Source organism: Giraffa tippelskirchi, chromosome 13 (genome assembly GCF_054371585.1).
Source record: "Giraffa tippelskirchi isolate mGirTip1 chromosome 13, T2T-mGirTip1v1.2.pri, whole genome shotgun sequence".
Classification (NCBI taxonomy): domain Eukaryota; kingdom Metazoa; phylum Chordata; class Mammalia; order Artiodactyla; family Giraffidae; genus Giraffa; species Giraffa tippelskirchi.
In genome coordinates, this window is record NC_137287.1 from 6,099,625 (window position 1) to 6,120,422 (window position 20,798).

General features: G+C 57.2%; 2 protein-coding genes and 1 long non-coding RNA gene across 9 annotated transcripts; 1 reads left to right on the top strand and 2 right to left on the bottom strand.

The window, feature by feature from the left end:
• Positions 1–5,209: 5,209 nt before the first annotated feature.
• SPACDR (sperm acrosome developmental regulator) lies at positions 5,210–9,056 on the bottom strand. Of its 6 annotated transcripts, none has more exons than XM_081556090.1 (4): positions 8,896–9,056; positions 8,533–8,672; positions 7,493–7,819; positions 5,210–5,680 (listed from the first exon to the last, which is right to left on the bottom strand). In XM_081556090.1, the coding sequence occupies exons 3-4, from the start codon at positions 7,781–7,783 to the stop codon at positions 5,447–5,449; spliced, it is 525 nt and encodes a 174-aa protein (XP_081412216.1). In that variant the 5' UTR covers positions 7,784–7,819; positions 8,533–8,672; positions 8,896–9,056; the 3' UTR covers positions 5,210–5,446. The 6 variants fall into 6 exon arrangements, with proteins under 6 accessions (XP_081412216.1, XP_081412218.1, XP_081412217.1 ...); XM_081556092.1 differs by having other exon boundaries at positions 8,846–9,042; XM_081556091.1 differs by having other exon boundaries at positions 8,842–9,038.
• Positions 8,465–13,001, top strand: LOC145531983 (uncharacterized). Its single transcript, XR_014072898.1, has 2 exons — positions 8,465–8,607; positions 9,274–13,001. It is a non-coding gene; the product is annotated as an uncharacterized LOC145531983 (long non-coding RNA).
• Positions 9,385–20,050, bottom strand: TSC22D4 (TSC22 domain family member 4). Of its 2 annotated transcripts, XM_081556085.1 has the most exons (5): positions 19,633–20,050; positions 18,054–19,137; positions 15,604–15,770; positions 10,475–10,523; positions 9,385–10,058 (listed from the first exon to the last, which is right to left on the bottom strand). In XM_081556085.1, exons 2-5 carry the CDS (start codon positions 18,861–18,863, stop codon positions 9,849–9,851), a joined length of 1,236 nt encoding a protein of 411 aa, XP_081412211.1. In that variant the 5' UTR covers positions 18,864–19,137; positions 19,633–20,050; the 3' UTR covers positions 9,385–9,848. The 2 variants fall into 2 exon arrangements, with proteins under 2 accessions (XP_081412211.1, XP_081412212.1); XM_081556086.1 differs by lacking the exons at positions 15,604–15,770; positions 18,054–19,137; positions 19,633–20,050 and adding an exon at positions 10,688–11,006.
• Positions 20,051–20,798: the final 748 nt, after the last annotated feature.

Genomic DNA, 20,798 nt, shown 5'->3' on the forward strand with positions numbered 1-20,798 from the left:
CAAAGAGGATGGAGACGGGAAGGGGAGAGCCCCTCCCTTGGAGATCTTCCCAGCCGCCTACCCAGTCCCCCAGATTGACCCAGTGAGCAGAAAGGCAGCTCGAGGAAAGAGTGGACAGCACTGGCAAATTGACTCAGCATGAAGCCTTCACCAGAAACACCTGCTCCCAGGCCTGCAGCCCTCCTGGCCCCATGCAAAAGCTCCAGCCCTCTGTGTCCCAGAGGTGACCCCTCCCATCCCCCTCCTCCCTCAAGTCCTGGTGGATCACAGGCATCATTGGGCGGCTGGGGGAGGGCAGACCAAGGAAGCTAGCCCCACGACAGTCCTAGGGACCAACATCTCATTTGACAGGTGACTTCTTCCCTCGGGTAGAGGGTACTACCTTTTCCTCTAGTGAATCGAAGTCCTGCCACTCGTGAGAGGAAAACGAGAACAAGTTAAAATATAACGAGGGAGACCCACAGTATGCACGGGCACATGCTCGTGTGTACTTACAGCTGCACGCACACCCTGCCTGCCCGTCTCAGGCCAAGGCCTTCATGCCAGTTCCCAGCCCATGGTGTGGCTCAGGCAGGGCTGACTCTCCTCCCTGCCTTGGGGCTCAAAAACATAAATGGATGAGGCTGAAGGGGAGGGAAGGACAGGGGTAGAAAGAAGATCTGGGGTCCAGGGCTGAGGCTCTGTCTCTGGGTTCAAAGGCTTAAACCGAGAATATTTTACCCAGGTCACCTCTCCCTGTTGAACTTTGAACTGTTAGGAAGCAGAGCTGAGGGAGTTGAAGGAACCACGTGTCGCCAACTCTGAAGAGTTTGCAGTGGATAAAGGGAGCACAGGGCCTGACTGGACCCCCTGGAAGCTGGCAGGGAGCTGAGCAGTCAGTTTAACCCATTATTTTATTTCAAGAGCCTGAGGCCCAAGGAAGTAGAGGGACTCACTAGAGTCCAGTAGCAAAGTGGCAGCAATACTGAGACCAGGACCAAGGTCTCTCTCTTTTTTTCTAAATTAATTTATTTGGCTGCACCAGGTCTTAGGGCAGGAGGAGAATGGGGCAAGAGAGGATGATGAGCATCATCAATTCAATGGACATGAGTTTGAGCAAACTCTGGGAGGTAGTGAAGGACAGGAAAGCCTGGTGTGCTGCAGTCCATAGGGTCCCAAAGAGTCAGATAAGACTGAACGACCGAACAACAAAGGTCTTAGCTGAGGAAGGCAGGTTCTTCATTAGGGCATGCGAGCTCTTAGTTGGGGCATGCAGTATCTAGTTCCCTGACCAGGGATAGAACTGGGCCCCCTGCATTGGGAGTATTAACTGCTGGACCATCGGGGAGGTCCCAGGACCAAGGTCTCTTGACTCTCGCTCAAGCGCTCTTCCTGCTACTCACTGCACAGGGCATTCTTTGTCACTTCCAAAAGTGGTGTTCCCTCCACCAGAGAGCTGTTTGGAAAGTGCTTCCCTCACTCTAGGTGAAGGTTTACTTTCTGGTTCATCCAGAGATGGTAATCATAAACTGTAGGTCACAGCCAATAACATCATAATAGCAGGTAACATTTATTGAGCCCTTATGGCATGCCAGTCATCTCCCTCACCCTCGTGACAGACCTATGACACCAGCACTACTGCCATGCCCACTTCACAAATGAGGAAACCGAGGCTCAGAGAAGTTAACCAACTTACTCAAGGTTGCACATCCAGGAAGTGTTTACGTAAACCACTTCCCATGCTTTGAACTACTGCATTCCACCGCTGCCACCCTAGTACACTGGTAAACAAATCACTACGATAATTTCGGATACTGATAAGTACCGTGAAAAAATAAAGTATGGTGAGAGCTAGAGGACAACCTTGACAGTGGCTCTCTCCTGATTTCTAGATTGGGTGTGGTCAGGGAAAGAGTCCACGAAGATGTAGCCACATTTGTACCGAGTCCAGAGGTGTAAGGAGCCCACCAGGCCAGGATCTGAGAGAAGGGCATTGTAAACAAAGGGGACAGTTTGGGCTTCTTCCCAAGGGTGATGGGAAGCCATTGGAGAATTTAAGTAGGGGAGTGACATGTTTTGCTGTGTGATGAGTAGATTGTAGGGGGATCCCAGGGAAGAAAAGACCCAACATTTTGAGGAAGTCTGAGGGTGAAGGGAGGAGGGGAGATGGGGCATAACTGGGAATAGAGCAGGGGCATCTGGGACCAGCACTCTCCTTTGCTCCCCACACTTCCAGGGCGCCCCCTCTCTAATAGGATGGGTTGTAGTTCAGTCACTCAAGTTGTGGCTGACTCTGCGACCCCATGGACTGCAGCATGCCAGGCTACCCTGCCCTTCACTGTCTCCTGGAGTTTGCTCAAACTCATGTCCATTGAGTCAATGATGCCATTGAATCAATCTCATAGGGTTTTGAAAATGGTCCCCACTGGGGCCCTACCACTTCTGCCTCATGGAGTCTAGCAGCCTGGGGGAAGGTGAAGTGCCTGGGGTCTGATGGGGACAAGAAGGCAAGGTGTCCAAGGTGGGATTTTTCTTTTTTTGGCCATGCCACACAGCATGCAGGATCTTAGCTCCCCAACCAGGGACTGAACCCACACCCCCTGCAATAGAAGCACAGAGTCTTAACCACTGGACCACAGGGAAGTCCCTTTTCCTTCTTTCTTTCTTTTCTTTGACCAAGGCTAGATTTTTGCTTAAGACTCTCACCAGGAGGTAGATTTCTCCAGGGGTCACAGTGCTACCCACTGAGTGGTAAGAATCCCACCCCCTACCCCCAACACAAATTTCCACCCCAGGAGATCCTGTATGCCTTCCCTTGAGTTGAGGACTTCCTCCTCACATCCCAACATGGGCCTTCTCCACAGTTCTGGACTGGATTACTTGGGGTGGGGAGGAAGGAGGCCGCCTGAGTGCACTGAGACATCGAGGAAAAGTCAGTTCCATGGACTTTCCCCCTCCATCCCACCTGCTTCGCTCCCACAAGTCTCCTGGCCCCGCTTGGCCAAGCCCAGACAGGACTCCATCAAGTCTGGAGAGGGAGAGACGGTGGGAGGTGCCAGAAGCTCCCTTGGCTGCTGGCTGAACTCACCTTCTTCCTTCCCTCCCCTCACATTCTAAAGACAGAATAATGGGAGCAGCATTCCTTCCCACAGCCACAAGCCCGTTGGCTCCTGGGCCTGTAGGTACTTGCAAGGCTATTTACCAGTGATCCTCAGGGGCAACCGTCCTTCACCCTCCCCTCCCATCCCTGAAACCTTAGGTCCCCGATAGGAGGAGGAGCTCATCTCTAAGGATTTGGTGGTGGTAGTGGGGGTGTTGGGGTGGGAGGGCACATTTTGGACCTTAGACAGTGAGGGACTACTCCAGAGCCCTGGGCCCCATTAAACCTCCAGGCTTCCTGGGACCCAGACCCACCAACGGCTTGCTCCACCCCAAAACAGTTCCTGGCACATAATGGAGATATGATGAAAGCCCCAGAACTGAGCCACTGTGTATTAGTGTTTTGAGTCCCTGCCTGGCTTCAGGCTAAACTCAGGACTCATTCCTGGAGAAGTCACCGCATTCACACATGGAACACCTGTGATGTAGCATCTACCGGTGTGTAACTTGCATGTAACATGTCCTCTGTGAGCTAGACTCATTCATTGGATGAATGACAGCGACAAGACCTTAAACATGACCTTTCTGTCCCTCAGTTTCCCTCTCTAAAAAATGGAACTGATAATATGTCATCCTAACAGCCATTTGTGAGAATTACTTAGAACAAGACATAAAAATAGTCACAGTGGGTGTTTAATAAGGGGTGGGTGGCATTACCAGGGCTGTAAACGATGGGGTGTGGTGCACAGCTAACAGGCTCAGGGTAGCATAGCTGAAGGACGCAGGGTAGGGCAGCCCGGAGCTGCGCCCGACTTTTGGGAAAGGCCGCCCAGTCCCCCGCCAAGGGGCCCATCTTTGCCAGAGCTGCCGGGGGTGGAGAGGGAGCAGGAGGGGTTTGCTGACTTTTCTTGTGAATTCGGTGTTTCCAGCAGACCATTCCTGGGACTCCTCTCCGGCTCCCAGCTTTGCTCACGCCCATCGCCTGCTACTCACAGCTAACCTCTGGCTGAGCAAGACGCCACCTCACAGCCAGCCCTCCCCCACTCCTCGGGCCTCTGCTGCCCCCTAGGCTCGGTCGCGGTCGCCAACCCTTGCTCCTCCGCGGACCTCCAAGGCCTGTGGACTCTGTGCTTAGTGGCTGAGTCGCGTCCGACTCTTTGCGACCCCATGGAGTGCAGCCCACCAGGCTCCTCTGTCCATGGGGATTCTCCAGCCAAGAACACTGGAGTGGGTTGCCATGCCCTCCTCCAGGGGAATCTTCCTAACCCAGGGATGGAACCCGGGTCTTCCGCATTGCAGGCGGATTCTTTACCGTCTGAACCACCAGGGAAGCATCCCTGAATTTTGCCGCCTTGCAAAATACCCTGCTTTTCCTTGGAGAGCCACCTCTGCGTCCTCGCGTGGCCCGGCAAGAGGGCAGGCTAAGGAGGGAGAGGGGACTTGCGCCTCCACGGCCTCCCCTCGCTCGCGTGGCCTCCCGCGCCTCAACCTCCCATCAGATCGCCGTGGACTCCTCCCGCCGCTGGTCCCGAGGCGCCAGGTGGACATCCAGCTTAGCCCTTTGCCCGCGACCCCGCGGGCCCCGGCCCGGGCCCTCTCCCCGCGGCCTCACCTCGCCCCCGGGAACCCTGGGAGATGTAGTTTTCGGCAGCTCTCGGGGGGACACGGGGTGCCGCCGGCCCTGGTGCGTGTCCGCGGCCGCCAAGTGCGGGACCCTGACCCTCGCTGTGGCCCAGCCCAGGAGGGCCGGAGAGGCAGAGCCGTGGGCTGGCTGCGGAGGCGGAGATTCCAGCGCGGTCTCGTTCGGCGAGGGGCCTTGGACGAGCCCCTAACATCTGCAACAGTCAGTCTTGCAGGATTTCCAGGGAGAGCGCGGGCTCAGCACCCGGTTCCCAGCGTGTCCTCAATGAACCGGTGCCGATACCTGGTACCGTGACAGGCGGGGCAGAGTGCCCAGAGGCCTTCAGCCCTGAGAGGCGTGTGACCCAGGGCCAGACCTCCCTCCACCGCCACACCCCACCCTCCCAGCAGGTCCAGAGATTACTCCCACAGCCTCGAGCCGCCGCCCAGATCCCCTCGTGGCCCAGGTTCCCCTCGTGGCCTCTGGCCACCCACAAATACACTCTACATCTACTCAGAAATATCTGATATTATTTCCCAACATTGTGATAATTTTTTTACAAGTTGAATGAAAGGAATGAAGGGGAGTGTATGTGGTACCCGCCCCGGCCAGGCCTCCAAGTCTCCATGAGAGGTGACAGTGTGACAGCTTCTCCTCACCCACAACTCCTGGCCTGCTGCTCTAACCTCTCCCATCAACCTTACCTAAGAATGAGGCGGGGGCTTTCTGAGGATGTAGGGCTCCCCCCTAGAGGGGACTCCGGGCATCCTGTTTCAGACCCTGAGCTGGGTCGGGCTGGGGGCCCATGTGGGCCTGGAGGTGGCGCCGGCGCCGGCTCTCCTGCCGACGGGCCAGCTGCCGCAGCTGTTTCCGGATTGCCCACAGAACCAGGTACACTTCCCGCAGCATCGCAGCCTCTCGCGACTCCAGGGGGGACCCAGTCTTCATTTGGGAGGCAACTGAGGTAGAACTCACAGATGACTGTGAAAGAAGATGAGCACAGGTGAACAGCGTGGTCTAGGAAGAAACTGCTGGTGAAAACACCTGCAGGTTAACAGCAAGGCTTGTTTAATACCGCCTCTTCTGTCAGGCGACAGCTTGGGTACTGCCTCCTCCAGGAAGCCTTCTGGGGCTGTCTCTACTCTCGGGTTTGCCCTGTTACACCACGTTTTATACACGATTTGTTCTGTGGACTCATCTGTTTTCAATACCAGCATCCAAGTTCTTGGAAGCCAGGGACCATGTCTGACCAACCTTTGAGTCCCCACTAGAGTTCCGTGGAGAAATGAAGGACAGTCTCCAACCCAAAGCTCTCTTGACCTCAGGCCTATATTTCCCACTGCTTTCTAGACATCTCCCTGAAGATGTACTTTGACACCTCAACTTATCCTGTCCCAACGCCCTAAACTCGTCACTCTCTTCCCTAAGTCGGCTCTGCTCCCAGTGAGTGACTCCAGCCTGCTTTGACCTCTGTCTGTCCCTTTCTGAGCCCTCAGCACCACCCAATCAAGCACCTGGTACAACAATCGTACCTCTTAAATATCCCTCCAACCCATCAATTTGTTCTACCTGATGCCTCCCTCCCCATCCAGAATGTTCTTCCCTGCTGACCTGAACTGCAAGCACCTCCAGTGGGTCTTCCTGCCTCTCTGCTCCTGGCCCCTTCTGACCTCCCTCCACAGGGCACCAGGTGAACTTTTATTTTATTTTTTGACTGCACTGAGCAGCTTGTGGGATCTTAGTTCCTCGACCAGGGACTGAACCCAGGTCTCAGCAGTGAGAGCTCCGAGTCCTAACCACTGGACCACCAGTGAAGTCCCAAGGTGGAGTTTTAAAAATTATTATTAATGTAGTAATACCTTATTCAAAACCAAAATAAATTGACTTGATAGTGAGCTAGACATTTCCCTTTTTAAACTAAAATTTTGACTTTGAGATAATTGTAGACTCACATGCATTTGTGAGAAATGGATTCCGTCTTCTCTTTACAACAGTAAAATCTTTTGTAAAGATTTTCCCTTTATTTTTCCTCAATAGTAAAATCTTTCAGAGCTCTAGTTCATAGGATATTGACATCAATACAATCCACGGATCTGCATTTACTCATATTTCCCCGGTTCTACTTGCACTCATTTGTGAGTTGGATTCTACCCAATTTTATATCCTATGTGCAGGTTCCTGTATCCAACGACCACAGTGAAGATACAGGAGATTCCATCCACACAAGGATCCCTCATGTTGCCCTTTTATAACCAATCCACCTCCCCCAACTCTCGTCTGTGCACAGCCCCTGGAAACCATAAACCACTAATCGGATCACCGTTTGTCTAATTCTGTTATTTCTGGAATGGTATATAATGTCAACGGAATCGTATGATATATATATAAGCTTTTGGGGTTTGTTGTTTTCACTCAGAACCATTCAAATTGTTGTATGTATCAATATTGTTCCTTTTCATGGCTGAGCAGCATTCCAGGGTATGGATATAGCAAAGTTTTAACCACTCATTCCTTGAAGGACATGTGGGTTGTTTTGGGCTATTATGAATCAAGCTGCTATGAACATCATGTACAGATTTTTGTGTGAACATAAATTTTCATTTATCTGGGATAAGTGCCCAGGAGTACAATCACCAGGCCATACGATAATTGCATGTTTAGTCTGACAAGAAGTGACCAAACTGTTTTTCTGGAGTGGCTACACCATTTTACATTCCCTCCGGCATGAATGAGCAAGGGGGATCCAGGAGGAGAGGGAGGGGTTATTGGGGACAAAGAGGACATAGTGCTGACCTTCCAGCTGCACATCTGCCAGCCAGACTGCAGGGCGGAGGCCATGAGCTTGGAGATGGACTTGACGGCCACCTGGGGCAGCTGCAACAGTGATCTCCGACGGTGACCCGCCTCCACCGCAGCCCCATCCACGGTGGTCTTGGCTAACAGGCAGGGGTCAACCACCTCAGGGGACACATCCATCTTGGAGACCTTAGCCTCCTTGGTGGGCTCAACCAGCTTGAAAGTCTCAGACACCTTGAAAGCCTTCTCCACCTTCAACTCATTTTTCTTGGAGTCAGTATGATCCATGATGACTGACTTAGCTTTGTGTTTCCAAAAGAAAACCTACGAACCGAGACAGGGAGAGGAGGGACGGAAGAGAGGAGGCAGAGCAAGAGAAAACTGTCAGGAGAAGGGAAGGCCCAGAGAAGAAGGGGCAGTGAGTGTCCTGGCCTCCTCCCCAGCTGTCCCATCCCTCACCTCCTCCCTCCCTGGCTTGTCTGGCCCCCGGAGGCCAGGAGGGGCAGGAGGCCAGGTGAGGGAGTGGGGGGGTTTCTGTGACCTGAAGGTCACTGACCAGCATCTCCCACCCCAGCATGTTGAGAGAAAGGGGCTCTGAAACTTACCCAGCGGCTAATCTTTTGCCAAATCCATCGGAAGAACCTAATAACCACCGCCATTTCTCCCGATTACACAAGCCCCAAGAAGGGGGCAGAACCAGCATTTAGTTCAGTGGGGACGGGGAGGGAGGAAAGGCTGCGGGCCAGTGGCTGCCACCTAAGGGGTCTCTGGGGAGCTTCAGGCACAGCAGTGAAGAAAGAAATAGGGAATCCAGGAGGAGAGATCCCCCCAGTAACTCATCCTAGGCCATTCCTCCCCTCCCTGAGACAGGGAGAGGAGTCAAAAGTGGATGAGAACCCAGAGGGAGAGAGAGTTCTAGACCATTGTGAGAGTCTGCCTGGCCATGACCCCAACCCCTGAGGCCCTTCCAGGACCCCCAGAGCCAGTCCCTGTGCCCTTGACCCTCCTTCCCCCAAATCCAAGGAAGGGAAACTCACAGTTAGTGAACACCTGGTACTTCTTGTTCATTTCCCATGTATGATGTCATGTAACCCCTCCCAGCTGCCCTTCAGGTAGGTATTCTTGTCAGGGCCATTTCACCAAGGAGGAAGCTGAGATTCGGGAAAACCAGGAGAGCCTGCCAAAGTCGTAAATCTAGGGAGCCACTGGGTGGGGAGTCCAAACCCCAAGTCAGCCCCCAGGATCTCTCTCGCTCTCCGCACGTCCCCACGAGTTGGGGCCAGGGCCCTCCTGAGTAGCGGCTGCTGCTTCCCCGCTTCCCCACTAGATGGGGTCCTTCTCCCCACCTGCCTCTTCCTCCTGGGACGGGAGCTGAGGCTGTCAGGGAGGGGCCCGCTCACCCGCAGGGCCTCAGCGTCAGCCAGCTGGGGGTGGAGGCCACGGAGGCTGGCCAGGCCTGGCGAGGGCATAGTGTGCCCGGGGAGGCTGGCCCACACCCAGCGTTGAGACAAGGGGCCCATTCAGGGCCCCCCGCCCCGCCCCCAAGCAGCCACCCGGATCCAGCCCGCAGAGGGGACACGCTGGGAAGCTGGGGTGGGGGGGAGGATCCTGCACAATCACCAAAGGCCCCATTGTTCCCGTCCCCCACCAGCACATGGGCCGACGTCCCCCCTTCCCCACTCCCTCTTCCTCGCCTGGCCTGCCCCTTCCCAGGACCCAGGCCGTGGGCTCCCTTTTCCTCCCACATCTCCACGCTGAGCCACATCTCCCCTCCCCAGCCAGGGCAAGAGCTTCAGAGGAGCCCACAGCCTCAGTTTTTCTCTCACAAGTGGAAACTGGCGGTGCCAGTCCCCCATCTGGACGCAAGCGACAAGATGCAAACCTCCAGATTCAAGTTTCTTCGGATTTTTTAATTATAATTATTATTTCAATAACAACCTGAATCCCAGAACTTCCAGATACACTGTCCGTCCTCCTGCCCCTAGCAGAGGAGAGGAGGGCACGCTCCAGGGAACAAGGTGGGGACAGCTGCTAGGGAGCCTCCAACTCCCCCGAGCCATCTATCGCCGGAGGTCCCGGGACACTGACAGCTGGGAAGGGAGGAGGGGGGCTCCATCCAACGGCCGTCCTGATGACCTCCCTCCTCCATCAATGTGCAGGGATGGCCCCAGCCCAGTCCCTGGGCACTGCAGGGACATCAAGGAAGGGTGGGGCCAGGCCCCTTTTCAGCCTTCGACTCCCATCCCCAGGGATCAGGGGGCATTAAAGCTGCATAGGAAGAGGGGGCAGGCAGCTGGCACAAGGCCTAGCAGCTGTGGTGGCCCCCAAAGGCACATTGTGAGGGAAGGGAGGCTCAGACTGAGGGCCCGTTGGGCGCTGGGGGTCCAAGCCGGGGGACCCCCGAGGAAGGCAGCTGAGCCAGCTGCTCGGGGCTGGCCAGGGCACGCAGCAGTCCGTTCTCCTGCTCCAGCGCGGCGTTCCGCTCTGCCAGGTCCCGGATCTGCTCCTTCAGCACCTCCACCTCCTCCCGGACCGCAAACATGAGGTGGGATTTCACCAAGTCCTGGGGGGTCCAAGGACAGGCAAAGAAGTGTCAGGGTCCCAGACCAGCCCACCCTCAGCCCCTGCCCGGTGCCTTGAGGAGGTGGGTGTTAAGAGATCTCCCTGCTCCCAGATGACGGGGGAGTGCTGGGGAAGAAGTCAGCCAGGGAAGGGGCAGGGTGTGGGAGACGGGGATGGGTAAGGACGCTGGACAGAGACAAGGTCAGGGCTCAAAGACAGAAATGGGGGCCTGGAGCAGGCTAGGAACCAAGGTATGTCGAGGGTTCAGGTGTAGACAAGAAGGGGTGGAGGATCCATGGGAACCCAGCTGGGAGCAGGTCGAGCAGCTGGGAGTCAGTATGCCTAACAATGGAGGGGATGGGGCTTCGGATCAGCACTCGAACAGGGACCTGCTGGGATCAAGATGGCTTCTCTTACCATGGCTTGTTCGATCTTGTTGTCAATGCCAACCAGGCTTCCGGAGCCACTGGAGAGACACAGGGAGATGAGAGGTGAGGAGAAGGAAGAGGTGCCAGGCCAGGTGTCTGGACACCCCAGCCCACTGCCTTCCAGGTGCTTCCTCGGCATGGGCTCTGGCCTCCTCCACAAGCCCCATTCGCCGCAGCCTCCCGCCCAGACCCCTGCCTGTACCTGTGACAGTAGAGAATCAGGGACAGGAGGGTTTTGTCCATCCCCCAGCGGGGTGAGGGCCGCTGCCCAGGCCCCCCTAGGCCCCGGTGGGGTGGGGGTCCAGATGCCCCTCGGATGGGGGAAGCTCCCCGAGGGGAGCAAGGAGAAGAGACACAGCCCCTTTTCCGGGGAGGTGCCGGAGCCATCCCCACCACTCGTGTCTCATAGGAGGACACCAGGGATTTGACAGACACCCCTGGCTGGGCCATGCCTGAGGAGCAAGGGTCCTCAGGCCTCCCCAGAAGGAGAGGGCTGCAGCAGAAGGACCGCCTGGGGGGCTCAAAGCCCCCCGGGCAGAGCAGAGTCTGGCTGGTGTCAGGCAGGCAGAAGGGAGACAGTGCCTAGGGGGTGCTGGCCTGAAAGATATACACCACCCCCCAGGGCAAAGCCTGGCTGCTATTGGCTCCTCAGGGACACGGGGACCCCCTCCCGCCGGCTCCATGGTGGGCGGGAATTCCCAGACACGCTCAGTGCCAGCGTCCCCTTCTCACCCTGGCACCAATCCCAGCGCGGAGGGGAGGGGGCCGGCTGAGGACAGTCAGCTGGTGGGCCGAGTCGAGGGAGGGGCTGCGGGGCCAGAAGCCTGGGTCAGGGAGCGGTGTGAAGGGTGTGAAGGGGGAGCCTGGCCCTGGGAGGCCTTTTCCACCTCTGACCCCATCCTGCTCCCTCCGGGTGAACACGGCCTCCCTCAAGGCCTCAGCTGCTCTCAGCTGGGAGGTGAGGAAGGGAGTGGAGGTGACTGGGGGTGGGGGGCACATCTCTGATGTGCATGTGGTCTTCCTTGGACTAGAAGCACCTCCCTGAAGCATGAAGGCCACATCAGGGGTGGCCCCTGGGGCCCAGCCAGAGGGTCCCCCGCACCGCCTACAATGAGGGTGACGAAGACCGGGAAAGGTTACCATGGCAACAGAAAGAGACTGAAAGACAAGTACCAGCCTATGGACCTGGAACCCGGGTCTGCTATCTAGGATCTCAGAGGGAGCGAGAGCTTAAGAAGAGGTGGGAAGGGGAGGCTGGAGGTGGGATCCTGTGGAAGAGGTGGAGGTGCTTTGAAGATTCCTGGGAGCAGGGTGGCAGGGAGAGGAGAGCAGGTCTGGCTGCAGTTTATTAAGTGGCCACCAGAGGTCGACTCAAGCCTGGCTCAATGGTCCCCAGGGCCAGGCTCCGGGTCCCAGAATCTGGCTCTCCCCCAAGCTGGTCTCTCCATGGCCCAGGGCCTGCACTGTCCTTTGCGCCCTGTCCTCTCCTCGAAGGCTCCCTCTCCTTACCCCGTGGCTCACCACCCGCCCCTGTCAGGCTTCTGCCTCAGCCCCCTCAGCCCTGAGACCAGCCCTCCACCCATACCCACCCCCCACCCCAGTACCGCAGGAGCCCCGATCCTGATCTCTGGCCCCCAGCTTCGCCCCTCTCAGGGAAAGGTGGCCCCAATCCCCCTACATGCTGAATGCCTCGCCGTGGTGCTCCCTTGTCAAGCCCTCTCTCCTGGTTGTCAGTTCCAACTTGCTTCCCCGTGGGGGGAATTAGCACTCAACCCAAGGTGACCCTTGCATGGGGCCCTGCAGCCAGGAAGAGAGCACAAGGGCACTAGGAATTTTCCATTTCCCATCCAAGGTCTGGGTGGGGAAGCCACTGACAGCTGGAGTAACCAACAGGGCGACGAGGCCTGTGAGGGCAGGATGGGATGAGGTAGGGGAAGGACACCTGGGACACTCGGGGTTTACGGGGAGAGGACAAGATTAAAAGCAGAGGGAGGGCCAGCCGGCTGGAGCATCTAAGCAATTTTCAGGTTGTTTCAAACCAAGACACCTGGGTGGAGATTGAGCCACCAGAGAACCCCCACCCCTACCAGTACACACAGACACACAGAGACCAAGGAGGGGCAGATCCGCAGGAATAGGAACACTGGCCTTGCTTGGCGGACACTCGGTAAAGATGCCAAGTAAGTTGTTCCTTCTTGCCAGAAATAAAGGAAAAATACAACAATAAACATTTGTTGGCTGATAGATGATTATCTCCTGTTTGTCTAGCGCTGGAGAGGTTCTGACAGCACTTTTCACTGGCACTTTCTAACATTAGAATTTCAAGGGACCAGGACTCTGGCAACCCAAGCCCTCCCTTTGAGAACCCCTGAGTGAGGGACCGCTGGCACTGTGCTGGAATTCCTGATCAGGGTCTGGAGTGGGAAGCTTTGAAGTTGACTGGATGGGATCAGCCTTCACCACAAGCCCCCAAAGCAACTTTGTGTGAGTCAGAATAAAATCTTGCAAGACACTTATTGCCATCTTCTCGAAAACTGTCATGACTTCAAGTGTGAGTGGCGCCCCCTGGAGTTGTGCAGTACATAACAGGGGACTCTGGCCCTGCAGGACTCTTAGGTCCTGGGGCAAGGATAGCGGTAGAGGCTAGTCCTCCTTTTTGAAGGTCAAACGAAACAGCCTCAAAATGAAGATCGGAGGAAGAAACTGGACATCTAGGAGAGAGGAGGGCTTCCCATGCTGGGGACAAGGGCCAGTCCTGCTTCCTCAACGTGTTTTGAGGAGCCCCCAGGGGCTGGGCCAGAGGCCAACAAAGTGGCATCCGGCTGCCCTGTCTATACCCCCTCCCAGATCTGTGGTGCCTCTGGGGTGGGGCCAGGCCAGGGAGCGGAGGATGGCTCCTCGCCCAGATTGGGAGAGCCATCTCTGCCTCTGTCCTGGAGAGAAAGGGCATCCCAGAGATGGCTGTCTCCGCCTTTCCTCTTGGGACACAGGCATTTCAGTAGGAGAGTGGAGAAAGTGGCTTTAGGGGCCAACTCAGGCTCCAACAGCAGGCCTGCCACTTAACTACTGGGGTGACTTTGGACAAGTTTCTAAAACCTTCCTCCTCCGAGTCTCAGTTTTCTTCATCTAGAAAGAGGGATCATGGAGTTGCTCTTAGAATTATGTGAGATAAGAAGTAGCATCTGACCCCAAGGAAGCACTAGATAAACAAATGCACCATTTCTTTCCTGAGTTCCTATAATTTATTCCTTGTAATACTCAGATCCCCCATGCTGGCCATCTACCCAACCATCCACCTATCCCCTCATCCATCCATCCATCCATTTATTCAAGTACTTTTCAACCTCCAGGCCCTGTTGGGGGCAGGAAGGTTCTTATAACCCAGGAGCACGTGAACAGTTTGATTTCACCATGATTTCACCCTCTGTTCTCCCATCCCCAGATTTCTAGAATGGTCAGGCACCCCCAACTGCCCACCTGGGATTCAGGCACTTAATATGCCAACCCACTCTCCCTAATCAAAAGGGAGGCCCCATGCCACTCATATATCCTGTTCTGCCAGCTCCAGGCACAGCAGAGAAATGAGGTGGGGGCTACACGCCCCATTCCAGGGGGCTAAGGAGGTAGCCCAACCCAAACCCGCTGGCCCAGCAGGGTGGAGCATGAGGGGCTGGGCTGGGCCTGAGCCCCAGAGGCTTGGAGCTCAGCAGGGTAAAGTGGAGGCTGGGAGGCAGACCGGTCAGACTGGGGTGTTTGAGGGGGTGGGACAGAGGGAGGAAGGGAGGGAGGAACAGCTCAAAAGAATAGAGCTCAGGAGGCTTCAGGAAGCAGAACTCGCTAAGAGAAAGTAGGAGCCTGGCCTCTGAAATCAACAGAGGTGGAGGAGGGAAGGGAGCCCTCCCTGCCAGCAAACCTCCCAAGTGGGAGTGGGAGGGGGAGAGGGTGGGAAGCGCTGAGAATAGCAGCCACGGGGGCAGGTGACTCTCCCGGCTGACCTCACTCATTCCCTAGAGGAGGGAGCCCAGAGGCGGCCGGCCCACCCCTGCTCTGTCCCTCATTCTCCAGGTGCCCCCAGCAGGCCCCTCACCCCTTCGTCCCATTGGCTATCACCTTCTTTTCCTCTCTGCCCCCAAGACAAACACTCAGTCCCTGATTCAAGGGGAGGGGGGCACCACTTGAGTGCAAGTCAGGAAGGAGAGACTCCTTTCTGGAACAACTCCCCCAGCACCTACAATGCCCTGCCCCTTGGTGGCCTCCCAACAGGAAGTCCCTCCCCCTAAGGGCTTCAAACAGGAAGTCCCACTCCTCCCTCCAAAATGAAAGTGGCGACTCCTTGGCCCCTCTCCTGGGTTCCTGTCAGTCCACAGCCAGAAGGCAGCCGCTTGACCATCTGACTCGCCATTTCGTCCCTCCCCTTTCGGTTTGCTGACATTCCTATGTTGAAACCTGGCCCTTGAAACAGGAAGTTCTGCCCACCGTGCCATGAACGGGACACTCTCTCCTGAAGGGCAAACCCCAGCAGATCCTGCTCTCCTGTGCCTTCCCTGTGACCGAGAGCCAGCCTCTCCACGGCTCGGGCTTGGCCTTGGCCTCTGGGAAGGGCTCAGAGCCCAGGGTGATCCTAGTACCGAGAAGAGAAACTTAGGGACCTGCTTTCTTGGTACTAGGGGTCCCAGGACCCTAAAGTAGTCTGCATGGAGTCTGAGGATGTCACCTCTACAGTCAGGAGTCCCACTGCCCTTGGGAGGGAGGAGGGGGATGGGGAGGAGACCGACTCCCCATTCTGGTCTCCTGCACAGTTGCCAGTAAATTCTTAGGGTTGGCCAGATGATCGCTAAATCTGCAAGAGCTCTGGAATTTGACAACAATGACTCCCTTCAAACTCAAAAAAAAAAAGTCTACAATTTGACAGTCTTAAGCCAGGGAGTCCCACCCAGCTCTCTCCACAGAGAGAGGGGAGTAGGTCTCAAATTAGCTTTGCCCAGTTTCATGCCCAGGCTGAGCTTCTCTGTTTAAGAAGTCCTCTCCAAGTTCAAGCTGGGGGGAAGGACACCTACCAGGCAGTTTCCCCACAGTTATCCCAGGTGCTGGGTGGGGGGGGAGCCGGAGCCCACCTACCTATCATCATCGCTGTCCAGGTGGCCACTGATGGCCAGCATGGAGCGGGCGAAGTTGAGGCTCTGGGCAGCCGCTGTTCCAAAAGGGTCTGGAGACTTGTGAACCAGACTAGCATCAGGGAAGAAGTAGAGGGCTGGGGAGCTGGGGCGAGAGTCAACCGGGGGCACCTGGAGACAGACAGGTAGGAACCGTCACATTGAGCAAGAGAAAAGATCCAACCTTACAACTTGCCTAGTAGTCTTCCTCCCTCCCCAGCTCTCCCCACACATCCCCTCTGTCTTCGAGGACACAGGTGTCCTTCCCCCACAGACCTCCTTTCCCCTGGCTCTGGGGAAGGCACTGGGCAGGTACCAGAGGCAAGGGAAACAGGATCTATCCGAGGACTGGGTTGAGTGGCTTCCAAAAAGTGGCTCATGGGGTATCACAGAGGGGCTCCGGTCTGCCCTCCAGTACCTTTCCCCCACCTAAGCCAGGACCCCTAATCAGAGGCTAGTCAGAGAGTGTGCCTTCTGTCACCTGACTTCTTAATGCAACTCACACGTCACTTCCTCAGAGGGGCATTTTTCCATCCTTTGACTCGTGAGTTCCACTAAACTGTTCTTTTTTCTTTTTGTAGTCCCTACTATTATCTGGAATAAAATTATTTTTGCCTCTCTGCTGCTGGAAGGTAAACTCCAGAGGGCAGAGCTTATAGTTTGTTCAATAGCTATTTGTAGAATGAATGAATTCTCAGAAACTGGTCCTCCGCCTCCTCCCCGCTCACCCCTCCTCTGCCCATTTTAGTCTCTCCTCTCAAACTTCTAGGGACTCAGGTGAAGTTCTGCTCCTGAGCTTGGCTCTCGGGGGCTGGTGGGGAGAGAAGTTGCGGAGATGAATGGAGGTGGAGCCTGGGCGTGGACCCACACAGCCCAACAGGCGCTAGAGGTGGCTGCAAAAGGGCGGGGGCCACAGGAACAAGACGCCTCTGTGAGGCCCCAGGAGGCCCCAGCTTCTCGGAAAAGTCAAGAACTGAGAGTCCAAGGTGGTTGCCGGACTAAACAGAGGAAGGGGCCCAGGTGATGCCCCCGGCCCGCCTTCAGGCCCCTATTAGAAGCAACCCAGGGAGAAGAGGCATGGGGGGAGTGGAGATGGAGACAGCCTTGGGGGCAGGGAAACAGCAGCATGGATACCCACACACAGGAATAGATCAAGACGTGGGGGAAGGAAAGGGAGCTGGGGATGCAGAGGGGAGAGGGGCAGGGTCTGTGGGCCCAGAGGACGCTCAGGCAGGGCTTAAGGATAGAAAGAGCCGAGGCTAGGGGCAAAGGGGGCTTGCTTTGGAAGCATGTGGGGAGAGGGACCAGCAAAGGACACACATCTTCTCCCCTGGGGTAGGAACTGAATGAAAGAACTCAAGAAAAGTGCGGGGGGGAGTTGCATGAGAGATGTGAGTTTGAGGCCAGGAGGGGGTGGGGGGAGCCGGTCCTGACCGGTCCTGACAAGGCCCAGACACACAGTCTCAGGTTATTTTTATACTGTGGTTTGTGCCCAAGGCCAGGAAGGGGAAAAGTTCTCATCCTCACACTCCCTGCCTTTCGTCCTGCGTCCAAGGTGTTATTTTCTCCTTCAGGACAGATGCATCCAACATCCCCGGCTGCCCACCCCCTCCCACCCTCAAGGACCCAGGCATCCTGCCTCCCAGCCCAGACTTGTCCCTCTTTTGGAGGCAGCAAGCAGAATGAGCCAAGGATTGAGTCCTTTCTCGGCCACCTCCCACCTCTCTCCCGCTCCACGGTGGCCACCCCCAGTGATTGATCTTGGAGAGGCTCAGACACGGGGAACGGAGACAGACAACTGGGAGCAGAAAGGACAAACCAGCCCAAGTCCCATCCTTGTAACAGGTTCCCTCACCCCCACCCAATTCTTCAATGTCTTGGGATGAAGCTAGAGATGGGGCTGGGAGTGTGGCTAGTGAAAAGAAAGAAGATGCCCTTCCCCAACTGGAGAGGGACTGCAGAGGACAGATTTACAGTGGAGTGCCTACTTTTTCTCTTCTCCCTCAAACTCAGCAGCTTCCAGAGGCCCAGTTACCCCAGCCCTGCCTGGGGCTTCCACCCTCAGAGCCTGAAGAAGTGACACCAAGACAGAAGGTGAAGGCCGAAGTGAGAAGGCCACATCTCCAAGAGAGACAGAACTGGGCTACGTGGAGATGAACACTCAGGTCAAAGGCAACACGTGAAAGGCCAAAGAGAAAGAAGGACAGAACATGGGGAAGAGGGAGCCTAAGAGAGAAAACAGGGCCATGTAAGGAGCAGGAATGGGCTTCCAAGTGAGATGGCAGGAAGAAAGACAGTCTGATCTGACAAACAGGTGTCCAGGGAGCAGGCAGAGGTCAGCATAGGTCAGTATAGAAGTAAGGGCCAAGCACTGCCCCTCGGGTGTCTGCCCAAACCCTGGAACCCAGCTCTTACCTGTCCCATCTCCTCTGGAGCAACCAACTCCATCCTCAGCCGCAAGGCTCCATCCTTCCCACGGGGCAGTGGAGGGGTCCCCGCCGCTGCCGTGGAGCCTCCTGCCTCTGCTTCTACCCTCAAGGTGGGTAGGGGCGTGGCAGCCCGGGAAGGGCCCGCGCTATCCCCGGTCCCAGGCTCTGGGGGGCGCTGCTGGGGTGGGGAGGCCGACAGGGGGGGTGTCTCCACCTTGGCCTTGCCGGGCACTGCCAGCTGGCCCAGTCCCCCGGTAAAGGAGCGGGCCTGAGGTCCAGGGGAGGTAGGGGGCGGGCGGAGCCAGGAGGTGGGGACCTGAGACAGGCCTGGCTGTGGGGTAGGGGCGCCCAGGCCCAAGCTGGCCAGCTCCAACCTGGAATCCAAAGATCTGCCCCCGCTACCCCCTGAGGCCCCTCGAATACCCTCCAGGAGCCGGCCGAAGCTAGGGGGCTCCAGGTCTCTCTCGTAAACATCCACACACGTCCACCGGCCTCGGCGATAAGGCTCTCCCAGGCCTTGGGGCAGCTTCACCACCCGGAAACGGGAGGCGGGGGCCCCAGGCGGCGGGGAGCCGTTCCGGGGGGTGCTCTTGCCCCCTGGCTCGGGGTTGGGCTCCCCATTGGGCAGGCGGGGTGGGGGCCCGGTGGGGGCCGGGGCTGATGGCCCGGTAGGGGCCGGTGGCCCAGGGGGGGCAGGCAGGGCAGGGGCATCTGAACCCCCTGGGCTCCCCGGACCCTCATAGTCCAAGGTGACGCTGGTGATTTGGAAACTACTCTTCTTCTTGCCCCCACTCATGGTCCCTGGGGCTCAGGACTGGGCCAAGGTGGGCAGGGGGCTGGTGGTGGCTCTTCAAGGGGCTCAGGCACCCCTGGAGCAGGGGGGCCACATGGCGGGGACATCAGGGCCCCTGCTTATGTCTGGGTCTGACATGGCAGGAGGGCCTTGCGGGAACTGGGGGGTGGCTGGTTGGTGAAGGGAGAACAGGGTAGGGGAGGCGGCGGGCGTGGGGGGGCAGGGGCAGGTTTTTCCTGCTGCTGTCGTTGCTGAACTCCAGAGCTGAGTTTGCAAACTAGAAAGAGAGAGGGAGAGAGAGAGAGAGAGAGAGAGAATGTGTCTGTGTCTGTGTGTGTGTGTGTGTGTGTGTGTGTGAAAGCAGTGGGCAGGCCACCTCTAGGGCTTCCTCTCTGGGGAGCAGAATGGGGGAGGAAGGGGAAACCGCCAGACACCCAAAGACAAAGACAGAAATGACAGAGACCCGAGCAGAGGGAAGAGATCCGGGCCAGGAACAGAGAGCAGGAAGAGGCAGCCCAGACCCAAAGTTGGGCACTTCTCCCTGGGATTCAAACTCGTGGGAACCCAAGTCGTTGCAAGAGCAAGGGCTCCAAAGTCTGGGCGAACAGGGGTGAAGCTGCTTCTCAGCCCGGCCAGGCCGCGGGGAGGCCTGTGCGGGGCCTCCGAGCGCCCCTCAGCACCACCTCCCCACCCACCCCCCACCCCCGCACCCCAGCTCCCCCATCCCCCGGGCAGGCTCTGCCCCGTTGCCCCGCCCAGCCTAGAGCCCTACCTCTCGACTGCGGCCACCGAGCTGGGCCGGGGGTCCCGGCCGCCTAAGGTGTGGGGTTGTTCCTTCCCTGGGGCCTCCTTGGCCCCAGCAGCTCGGGGTGGGGGTGGGGGGGCGCGCAGGCGGCGATCAGAGGCTGTCGGGTTCTCTTTGGGGGCCGCACCTCGCCCCGCAAGGCATCTCCGCGGAAAGTTTGCTGTCCAGAAAAGAAGGAACTCCCGCCTCCTTGGCGGAGCTCAAGCGCGGCCTCTGAGGTCCCCAGGCTCGGCGGACTGAAGCGAGAGGGGGGCGGCTCAGCCCCTTCCCCCTGATCCCGCAGGTGCTGCCGCCTCGGTTTTCGTCGCGGCGACTGGCCCTCCCAAGTCTCCTCCCGCGTGGCACCGATAGGTCTTTCTCCGCTCCTCTCGGTCTTTCTCTTTCTGGGCTGTTGACAACCCCCACACCAGGAAGTCCTGCCTCCTCGGGCCTGCTGACTGCTCCTCTCCTCCTCCTCCTTCCCCTCTTCCTCCGCCCTCTCTCGCTCCTGGGGCTCCCGGCCAACTGGCCCGGGGCCAGGTCTGCCACCGCCACTGCTGGTGCAGTTGCCGCTGCCGCTGCTGCTGTTGCGGGGGCCCCGGGACAGGCTGCCTTAACCCCACACCTGCTGGGCCCTAGCCCAGCGCTTCCTCGGAGGGAGGAGGGGCCGCGGAGGGCGGAGAGAAAGGGGGAGGAGTTTGCGGGGAGGCCAGGGATTCCCTTACTTGTAGGCACTTGCTGCCATTGGCCTTCGGACGCGCGGAGGAGTGGGAAGGAACTTAACCAGGGTTCCGCCGGGTGCCTGCCACCCCATCAGCGCCCAGTAAATGGTTGTGGTGTTGCTGCAGCTGCTCTTGTCATATCTTCGCTGGCTTTCACAGTAACCGAACGAGAGAGAGAGCGTTTTTCTCCCCTGTTCTTATTTTTTCAAGTGGATCTTTGTGGCAATTTTCAAACATGCCCCTACGTAGAGAGAACGATAAGAGGAACTCCTAAAGGATCCGAGGTGCAGTTTCAATAATTGTCAGTTCACAGCCGACCTTGTTTCATCTATACCCTCAAAATCTTTCGTGGTATTGTGCTGGAGTATTTGAATCAAACCCCAAGCATCGCACTGTTCCACTTGTTATACGGGAAAACGGAGACCCAGGAGG